The sequence below is a fragment of the Populus alba genome, chromosome 6 (assembly GCF_005239225.2).
Source record: "Populus alba chromosome 6, ASM523922v2, whole genome shotgun sequence".
Classification (NCBI taxonomy): domain Eukaryota; kingdom Viridiplantae; phylum Streptophyta; class Magnoliopsida; order Malpighiales; family Salicaceae; genus Populus; species Populus alba.
The window spans coordinates 21,236,054-21,247,123 of NC_133289.1; the positions used below are offsets into that span (position 1 = coordinate 21,236,054).

At 28.9% G+C, this 11,070-nt stretch overlaps 1 protein-coding gene across 2 annotated transcripts; it reads left to right on the plus strand.

The window, feature by feature from the left end:
- The first annotated feature begins 6,146 nt into the window (after positions 1 to 6,146).
- LOC118030835 (protein neprosin) lies at positions 6,147 to 8,780 on the plus strand. 2 transcript variants are annotated; one of them, XM_035035128.2, is made up of 8 exons: positions 6,147 to 6,251; positions 6,551 to 6,726; positions 6,818 to 6,904; positions 6,993 to 7,265; positions 7,356 to 7,517; positions 7,661 to 7,714; positions 7,884 to 8,030; positions 8,129 to 8,780. In XM_035035128.2, the coding sequence occupies exons 2-8, from the start codon at positions 6,553 to 6,555 to the stop codon at positions 8,507 to 8,509; spliced, it is 1,278 nt and encodes a 425-aa protein (XP_034891019.1). In that variant the 5' UTR covers positions 6,147 to 6,251; positions 6,551 to 6,552; the 3' UTR covers positions 8,510 to 8,780. The 2 variants fall into 2 exon arrangements, with proteins under 2 accessions (XP_034891019.1, XP_034891018.1); XM_035035127.2 differs by lacking the exon at positions 6,147 to 6,251 and having other exon boundaries at positions 6,271 to 6,726.
- Positions 8,781 to 11,070: the final 2,290 nt, after the last annotated feature.

Below are 11,070 nucleotides of genomic sequence, written 5' to 3' on the forward strand. Positions count from 1 at the left end.
GTATCCACGTTTGAGCAAATATCAAATATACCACCGCATTACAATAATTATGAAAAGTCACGTAATAAAGAATTAAAGTACCAAAGTTAACCTGATGGATAAGTTTAAATTTTATAATTTTTTTTTTTAAAAATTATATAATTATTTATTTTAAAATTTATAGAGTTATTTAAGATATATATAAATTGAACAGGATATTTATATTAATAAAAAAATAACAAAGTTAACGTATCTTCATCCATGAATTACAGTTATAAAATGAAAATCGCTAGAAGAATTAGTCGGAATTTTTCTCCTTTTAAATAATTGTTTATAGATAGACGGGGGAGATTGACACCGGTAAATCATTTTGAATCTTTCTTCAATAGGGCCAGCAGGGTGGCTCATTTTTTCATTGATTTGTGATAACTCAGACTCATCTTTATGCACAAGATGCAATCAATTTCCACATAGGTAGCCTGAATTTGAAAATTTATGAGGGCTTTTTTTTTTTTTTTTTTTTTTTTTTTTTTTTGTGGTTTGAAAATATAGTTGTGGTTTGTGCTTTTTACTTTGAAATATATTAAAATAATATAAAAATACTAAAAATATATTAATTTAGAGAAAAAAAATAAAAAAATTTTAAATTTTTTTAAAAATACTTTTAAAACATAAAATATAAACAAGATTCATAATGATTTATTTATATACTTTTTAGTATTAATTAGTTCTGATGTCTATGCTATGTAGTAGACATGAATCTGATATGCTAGTAACGTTATTGTGAGTAATTTAATTTTTATTTTAAATAACATGTGTAAACTCATGATATATCAAGTTAGCTTCATCAAAACCTGATTTAACTAAAAACAATTATAATACAACGATGTAACTTTGATTTTTTTTTTAATATGAAAAAATAGGCAGGTTGTGGAGAACTTTATAGCAGTGTTGTTCAATCTAGTCCAATTAGTCAAATCTCCCAACTCGATTCCTTAGCTAACCCGATTTCATTTAAATTGTATAAGAGTTGTCATGATATGACAAAGTTGATTTTTCATATCCAAAAACAACTTTGGTGACTGGTAAAAATATGGGTTGACTTATATAAAAAAAAAAACTAGTATGGAATTTTTATTTATGATATTGAAAAGTCGATATATTGAATCACCTCTAGTTAGTCGAGGTTAACTGCCAAATTCAAAACCTAGGTTAACCCAATTGACTGGTTGTCTCCTCTTCTTTTTTTTTTCCTTTCTTTGTTCTCACCTTAGTTTGGTTTTCATTGGGCCGACTACAATGAATTTAGAACTAAATTGAAGAGTTACAAGAGAGTCAAAGACTAAATTAAAAAAGAGAGCTTTGGGCATAAATGAGATGCAATCCGATATTTAATTGAAGAGTTATTATAAAATAGGGATTAAATTAAGCGAAGAAAGCAAAAATTATTTGGCGCACGTGGGAGCAGCTGTTGTACTGGGGGTGGTGTGTATGGCTTTCTCTTAGCTCTAAAGATGACCTTTCTTGGTGCGCTAAAATCATCTTGATAGGGCTTCCTTTCATGGTGACATGTGTCGGCAATGGAGCTACGATGTGGCTTCAACAACCAATTCTTCCTCTCTTTGTAGTCCATTTAGTTTTAATCTTTTATAAAATAAAAAATCTAAACAATCTATAACAAAATAGAATGTCAACCCAATGACAAAATGCCTTTTCAATCTCGTGAGAAACCACATCAAGCTTATCGAAATAAATAATCAAGGCCAACCTCAAATAAAATCAACAAGAAGGGATTAAATTAGAAAAAAAATTCCATTGATGAAAAAAAAAGTTGCACTATGCAAATTCAAAATACAATTAGTTGAGGCATACAAAAATAGAGATAGTAAATTGCTTAGCTTTTTTAGTATTTTGTTAACAAAAATCTTATTTTCTTTTCTTAAGAATATAAAACTAAAATAAAATTTATTAAAAAAAACATGTAACATTAAAATAAATTAAAACCCATTAAAAAAAAATACTATAACTCCAGACTTAGGGTTATGATTTTTTTCCTTTCACTAAAAAATCTTAACCCTGGTTTTTAAGAGCATAGAAATCTTTTCACAAGACCCTTTAATCATTACAAAATTTGCTAGGGGCAAATGAGTATTTTCTCATCATAATTACAAAGTGCAACGGTCAAAATATCTTTAGAAAAAAAAAAAGAGTGTCAAAGGGCATCTTTTTTTCTTTACAAAATGTTTTTTTTTTGTTATTATAATGTAAGCTGAGGAGCTATTTGGTATTTTCTAAAATATAAAAAAATAATAAACAATTAAAATACTAAAATACATTTTTTAAAAAAACTTGAGTTAAGAGGCTTTTTGGTCTTTTTTACAATGAATTTTTTTTATATAATTATAAAGTCAGCTTAAGAACACTTTGGTATTGAATAAAAAAAGAACGTGCACACGGGAGGTGCCCACACAATTTATGTTGTGCATACGGCGCCTCTCGACATCTAACAATATCCTTCTATTGTGTTGTTGAAAACATCACTGTATCCTTTTCATGTTGGCACAATGAATGTCTTTGATGGTGGTCCAGTTTGTTATTGTGAGCTTTTTTTTCCTTATTTTCTTTCTCACCTCCCTAAAATTATAACTTGGCCCTCTTGATTGTTGATATTTCAACTTCAATCTTTATTTTTTATATCTAATTTCTGATCTTAGTTCTTTTGTAAAAGTTTATTTGTTTCTAATTTCATCATTAAATCATAATTTACCAAATGTTATATTCTTCAATTTGGTCCTCATTATTTGGATTTCTAAATTTTTACCTCGTCCCTTTAATAGAAGTTTTATTGGTTTTTAATTTTATTATTCAATTCAAATTAAAAGTATTATGTTTTCCAATTTGGTCCTTATTATTTTGATTTCTATTTTTTTTCTTGGTCCTTTTGTAGAAGTTAATTGTTTTTTTAATTTTTCCCTTCAATTAAGACATTGTTTTGATTTTTCTATGTCAATTTTGATCCTCTTTCTTTTGAGTTTTTTTTGTTCTTTTACTAAATTGATTTTTTTTTAATTTCACCCTTCAATCAAATATAAAAACTTATTTTTTATTTTTATTTTGATTCTCATTCTTTTAATTGCTATTTTTAATCCTTTTATATAATTGATTATTTTTTTTAATCATTCAATATTTGATTGATTGAGAATTAGATTTTATAATTTGTTCATATTGAATGCTTTGGATTTAATGACTGGGGTCACGTATTTAAAAAGTTAATACAATTTTATTTTTTTAAAAAAAGTTTTTAATTTTCTTTATTTTTTTTTCCGAGATATTTCAACCTTGTTATCTCGGTTTGGATTTGGCAAGATATTTCAGGTTTACTCTATTCTAATTATCATGATTACAAGTTTGTGATGATAATTTTTCTTAATGTTTTTTTACCCTATTTTAGTATCTGAATATTACATTTTACAAAAAAAAAAAAAAAAAACCTAGGGCAGTCATGTGGCAAAACACAGAGACACCGAAGCTACTAAAATTATAAACACTATGAAAGGAAGACCGAGTTTCTTTGACATGGAGGGACAAAGAATTTAGCTCTTAGGGATTTTAAGAATTAATTAATGAGTTATAGATTCATAGGTATATCACCAAAAATAAAAATAAAAATAAATAAAAATGATAAAGGTACGAGATTGATGAATTTCTCTACTACCCTTAAACAAAAGATTATATATTCTCAACATATCCAAAACTATCCATAAAAATACAGACTCTATGTGGAAATATTTAATTTCACAACAATATTTAATTATATGGTAAAAAGGAATTTATGGTAAATACAAAACATATTGTCTTATCTTAAAAAAATCCTACATACCAAAATTAAGAAATACCTTTATTCTATATAAAGAAAATATTTAATTTTTTGTGTGTATGGTAATTCGAAATATATACCAATATTCAATTTTATATCTAATTAGGAAAAAGACCAAAACATAGGGTTAATCTTGTTTTTCAACATATGGTATTTATATATCATATAAAACGATAAACAATATAAAATAAGTTTCTAAAGTCACAACTAGCATATGTAGAATCTTATTGACACTTTATTTCTAAAGGTTTAAAATAGGTTTAAAAGCTAATAATTAAAAGCTTATATATATATATATATATATATATATATATATATATATATATATCATATGTTACCTCTGACTCAGTTAGATGAAAGAAAAAGAACATTTTTTTTCAAGCTTTGTTTTGTTATAGATGTTACTAAAATATAAAATATCAATACAAAAAATTTAAAAAAAAAGGTTACAAGTTATTGTATTTTCGCTTTTTATAATCATTCCTATCATTAAAAAGACTCCTTTAAATATAATGATTCATAAAACCTTCACTCATGCCTATATTCTTTACTTTTATTCACCTTATATATAATTAAAATTAAAATAAATAAAATTTAGTAAATTATTAAATTATATAGACCTTAGTTCTTTTTAGAGGATCCTTAGTTACTGTCTTGTGTTATCTTTTTTACTCTTTTTAGATTAAAAGTTTTATTCCTTTTGACCAATTCTACTAATATTAAAAAAGAATTCATTTGTCAAAAGGTAACATAAAATTTCTATTCAAGCCTATATCTTTATTATTTTACTCACAAATAATAAGGATGAACTCTTTAAAATAAAAAATTCATAAAAACTACAATGCTAATATTATCAAGTTAAAAATTAAAGAATTCTGAATATTTTTTTTATTCACACCATACACCTTATGCATTATATATATATATATATATATATATATATATATATATATATATATGGATTTTATTTGAAGATGACTTCTTTAATAAAACATAATTCACAAATATTTTAATATAATAGTAATTTTGGTAGGACAAAACATTTTAATCTTATAATATTGAAATATAAATATAAATATTTGAGGTCCAATATCATGTCAAGTTTTATTTTTTATCGAGTTTTTTTCAAGAGTTTTCAATTATAGAATATAAGCAATTAGAATAAAAATGGTTTAGATTAATATTTATCATATTTTTAGTTTTATATTTGATCATAATTAGTTTTATCAGTTAACCAAACTAACTTTAGTTTTAATAAAAAAAATACTAGAATTATTATTTTTAGTTGAAACGATTATTATGTACATTGCAAGAAAAAATGATGCTCTTTCTTTCTTTGGTTGAAAAAATGACATTTCTTACAATAGCATGATATAAAGAATTCTATTTTAATCTTAACTATACTTTCAAGGAAATTATACAAAAAAACTAAAACTTATTTTCAGGAGTTATTATAATAAATATACATAGACTTTGTATTTTTCAACTATTAAATATTGAATTAATTCATAAAAAACTAGTAACAATAATAAATACACAATTGAATGGTACATGTACGGAAAAAAAATAGTATAAGATAAAAACAGGATCTAATTCAATACCAATAATTTATAGAATATTTGGGGTGTGTTTCTAAAAAATTAATTTGTTTTTACATGTTTTTTGGATCATTTTGATACGCTAATCTTAAAAATAATTTTTTTAAAAATAAAAAAAATTTATTTTAATGCATTTCAATACAAAAATTATTTAAAAAAACAACCACAATCTCATTCTTATAACTGACTCTACTTGAAAATTCTGATCAATGTGCTATAGAGAATTCCATTATATTTTTTTTTTTTTTACGAAAAAGTTCATCCATATACAAAAAGAATTTCGAAACTACTAACAAAGAACAAGACTTCAGCTAAATATTTTCGTGTGCTGTTGAAATCACTGCAGCCAATTTCCAAAGTTTTTCAATCCCGTTGCCAGGTTGTTGAAGTTTTACACCAAAGGCAGTGGACCCGTGATTTGGTTTGAAGATTTCAAGTGTTCTTGATGGGATTACGCTTAAATGTTTTCTGGATTAGGTTTTGGCATAAATTGATGGGATTACAATATGAAAAATAGCAAGAAAAGAAACAATTAACATAAATGGATCTAATTTGATTTCTACACTTCACCTTACAATTACGTGTTTAATTTGATGATGGGAATCATGATGGTGTTGATTACCAAGTGGCAAAGATTGTATCGTCAAATTCTCCGGACTGTATGTGCTGGGAAATGTTCTTTCTACTTAGTCAAGATATGGGGATCCAAAGAGTTGCAACATGATATCAAAAGGAGTTAGGTTTAGCTATTGACAGCTTAATTGCTCATCTCAAAAGTTGGTCACTACAGCCTCCAGGTTTGGTCCCAGAATGTTCCAAAATTATATTCTTCAAGAACCTACTGTATATGCATCTTTCACATTTTGCATATCACATGACATGATGGAAACGTAAAATGGATGATTAGAAGGTGTACCATACTAACTCTGTGTGCTTTTGAACTTGAAAGTACTTGGAATGTCCGCATGATTTGATCATCATCAAGTGATGATGACATCACATTCAAGTTCATTTATCATTAATGGGGAAGGGGATGATGTGAAGCATTGTTTTTTTCCAAGATTTACTATTGATTAAAGTAACTTTTTCCTGTAAGAAATGGCTGGAAGCTTCTGTTCTCGCGGTTTGCCGCTTGAAGGAATGGTGATTCTGTTGGGAATAATTATTTTTGGTTTTGGGATCGGGGAGTGTAACTTGATGCCGGGAAAGAAGATTTGGGAAGTCAGAGAGAAGATAAAACACCTCAAAAGCAACACAGTAAGCAGACTTCAGGTACAAGTTTCCTGCTAAATTTGGGGACTTCTCTTCTGTTAGTAGTGGAACTGGTAGATTATTCAATCACTGACAATATTTTTGCCTGTAGAGAGGAGATGGTGATATTATAGATTGCATCGACATCTACAAGCAGCCTGCTTTTGATCATCCTGCTTTAAGGAATCACACCATCCAGGTCATATTTTTACTATTTACTATAGCAGAAGTCCTTTTCTCCGATTGTTTTTCTAGCTTAAATTGTTTCAAGTTAATTTTTTATTCAGATGGCACCCAGTTACGATCCAAATATAGAGGAAACAGCAACAAAAGCAAATAGATTGCAGAATCAAGACTCTTCAATGAGTTTAGCATCACGACTATGGCAGAAAAGTGGAAGCTGTCCTAAGGGAACGATTCCAGTCCGAAGATTACCGCAAGAGGTACCGCTTAAAACAAATTCACTTGAAGACTATGGAAGGAAGAAGCCTAGTTCTTCTCCTCCTCTTACTCGTATCAATAAAGACATCAGATCAAACCTTCAGCAGAGTAATCGCTCGGTATAGAACATCGTTTCTAATTAAGCATGCAGCTATGACATTTATTGTGTCCTACTTGAATGGTATCTAATTTTGCGCTATGCTAATCAGGTGGCTATACTGCTCACTGAAGGGTATAGCTATTCAGGGGTTAAGGGAGACATAAAAGTTTGGAATCCTCATGTTGAATCTGATGATGAATACAGTACTTCTCAAGTTAGTCTGAAAAGTGGTCCTTACTATGATTTTGAGAGTGTCGAAGCTGGATGGGCGGTTAGCAAAACACTTTTAATTCGTACAGTGTTTGATTTACATAACTCAAAGCTAAACAACTGCATATTGTTTGTTGTCTCCGTGCAATGTTCAGTTTTTCTTGCATAAAATCTGATTTTCCAGAACACTTCTCAACTTTGCAGGTAAATCCAAGTGTTTATGGAGACAGAAAAACTCGATTATTTGTGTATTGGACTGTAAGTTCAAGCCAGGCCTGTCTTGTTGCACGCAAGCTCTAAATCAAGAGAAATGAGCTTGTCGAAGCATTACTTAACTTCATGAATAAGTGACAGTGTTAAAATCTCATCCATTTTGAAAAAGCCAGCACAGTCTCAATTCACTATTTTCTCTTCTGTCTGGAATCAGGCTGATGCATCAAAGAAAACAGGTTGCTTTGATCTTACATGTCCTGGTTTCGTTCAAACTAGCAGTGAAATTGCTCTTGGTGCAGCGATATATCCTCTTTCAGTCCCTTCTGGTCTCCCATATCAAATAACCCTTTTCATATTTAAGGTCAGAAAAGTTAATTGTTGGTTGATGGTGGCCTTTTCCCCACCTCAGTCACCCCTGTCATCTGAAACATATCTCTCTTTTATCTTATTTTGTTTTAGGACCCGAACACAGGCAACTGGTGGGCGCAGTATGGAGAGAAAATTAATCTGGGTTACTGGCCACCTGACTTGTTTGCTTGGTTGCGTGGTAATGCAGAAGCAGCTGAGTGGGGAGGGGAAGTGTACAGCTCAAAACTGGGGCACCCTCCCCATACTAAGACAGCTATGGGTAATGGACAATTTCCTGATTATGTATCAGGCAATTCCGGTTGTATCAAGAGAATGCGAATTCGTGAAAATTCTCTAGTCTTGAAGTTCCCGGAGTGGGTCTCAACTTTCTTAGACGAGTACAGGTGCTATGATGCTGAGTATATTGCTGATTACATAGAAGATCCTGAGTTCTATTACGGAGGGCCTGGTCAGAATCCCCTGTGCCCTTGATCATAACTTTTACTGTCTGCTAGGATACAGGTCATTTGAAGAGAAATTTTACTGTACTCAAGCTATGTTTAATGGCATCCTATAAATTATAGCTTGTCAAGTTATCTTCTAGTTTTAATATGGGTGATCATAAAAAACCACGCTGTAACTTGAGCACTATGCAATTTCTTTATCTGGACCTGCCTAGTTGCTCCAATTAAGATTTTAATGTAAAAGGTGGCAACAGCAAATATCTTATCAATTCCCAAGCGCGCTGAATTGATGAAGATTGACTTAATTTCAGATTCTTTGCTTCCATAACTGATAGGTTCTGTCTTGCCAAATGTAAATGCATACACGCTTCCCTTGATAAAAAGATTCTTGCATTTAAAAATAGAAAACATAATCACATGAAGAAATCAAATTCTTAGAACACTTGGCAGAAGAACTTTAAGAATCAGAAAATGCAGTCGTTCCTGTCTTGTTTCTATGTGCAACAGAAAAACTGAATTTAACCATGTCTCCAATAAATGCCGTTTTGCATTAGGGAGTTTTATGATAATAATATTTGGTTATTATCCCGGGACAGGAAAAATAAAACATTGATGATAAAAATATATTTGGTTAAGGAAATAAAGACAGAGACATAAAATAAATGGTTTTGAAATAATTTTTTGTATTTTCAAAACATGAAATAACCAAATGTTGTATATATATGTCCATTTTCTTCTTGTCCTTGGCTTGCATTTTCCTTTATTAGTTGTTAAATCTTGATCTTTATCGTAAATCCTACAGCGGGAGAATTTGGTAATCTTTTCATGGAAAGAAAAAGCGATCATCGTGAAATACAATCCAAGGTTTTCGAAATAGCTTGCAATGTAATTAATGTTTTCCAGGACTGAAAAATGTTTTCTGTTTTCAAATTTCAACTTCCTTTCTGGGGAGTTCATATGCCTCTATATATGTTTCTGGGGATGTCTTTCCTCCTGCTCTGAGAAAAGAGAGCCTATTCGTGTTCTTCATCTTAGAGTGCAAGAGAGAGAGGAACAGATAGCTAGAGAACAGAATTTTGATACAGATGGAGAAAAGACTCTCCATGCTTGTGTTGCTGATACTACTTTGCATATTGAGCAATGGAGTAAATGGCAAAACTAAAGCTAGAAAACATCGATCTGAAATCAGTAGGAGGTTAAAGCTTCTCAATAAACCTGCAGTCAAGACCATTAAGGTATATGATGCCATGTAGTTATATACACTATCTTCAAACAAACATTATCGTGAGTCGGTGCTGACATGATTTTCTTTCTTCTTAACACCCCCAGATGTGTAATTGTTTTCATATCAATTTCTTTTCAAATGATTTCACTCCATCGAGTCTCAATGTATGATGAATCTCATCTAGAGATGAGGTTTTTGCTACAAGATTTAGGATTTATATAAGAGCTTCTGGATTTTACACTAAACTCAATGTCTGAGTTTTTTAATCTCAGGTTGATAAGCTTAAATAAACGGAGCTTTAGTTTGGTGAAATATTTTTTTTATGGTATTTTTTTTCTATTTAGTTTAAGAAATCAAATTGGTAGTTTTATATTTTCATTTTCTCTGGCTGTTTAGATTGCTTTTTGAGCTTATTCAAGAAGTTGTAAATTTATTAGAAAGATTGACCATATCAGAGATATTTTGCAGTGATAAAAAATACTAATTAGGATTATATTTATAGCTCGTTGTCTTCTAATGTGTTTGTACCGAGTTGCTATTATTGGAAATTCAGTGGTGGAACCGAAATAGAATAACTCACACAAAAATATTATAACCTATAATGAGATAACCTGCATGTAAAAAATATTCATGGAGAACGGTGGTTGATTGAGGTATAAACTCTGAGGATGATTTTTTTTCAATCCGAGAGATTGATACATGGATTTTTATTTAAAAATAAATATTTTTATTTGTTAATTTTATTTTTTTTTCTATTTTTATTTTATTATTTATTATTATTAGACTTTTCTATTTTTGTATATAAAAGATTGTAATAGCTTTTGCCAAGTGAAGACATGAATGAATAAAATTAAGTATTTTTAAAAAAAATTTATAGTTATGGTATTTTTGGTTTTTGAAGGTTTTGATATATAACAAATTCTATTATCTTTTGTTTCCATCCTTGTCAAATGATATCAGAGTCGTTTGATTGGACATCCATGTAATTAAAGCAAAAATAATTTTAACATGAGAGCGAGTTTGCTTCATCTGAGATTGATACAAAATGAATTTTAGGAAGATATTATTTTTCTAAGTGATTATTATTTTCTATTTAGTTTATAAAAATATATTTTATATAATTTTTTCTTTTGTATTCAATTTATGAAATCAGATTGGTAATTTTATTTATTTTTATTAATTTGTTTAGAACTTCAATTCTTTTTTTCTTTTTTTTAATTTTCAGATTTTCTATATTATTTAAGTTAGTTTTTGAGTTTATATATAAACCTCAAGACAAATTATATAGTTAATTATGCGGTAATAAAAATACCAATTAAGATTATATTTGACAACCTCGATAGACTTCAATTATGTCTAATTAT

Excerpts from the sequence above, each read along its gene's own strand:
- LOC118030835 (XM_035035128.2), top strand. The coding sequence starts at position 6,553 with ATGGCTGGAAGCTTCTGTTCTCGCGGTTTGCCGCTTGAAGGAATGGTG. Across the intron at positions 7,266-7,355 it reads TTCAGCAGAGTAATCGCTCG|GTGGCTATACTGCTCACTGA; the intron begins GTATAGAACATC and ends TATGCTAATCAG. Across the intron at positions 7,518-7,660 it reads GTGTCGAAGCTGGATGGGCG|GTAAATCCAAGTGTTTATGG; the intron begins GTTAGCAAAACA and ends TCAACTTTGCAG.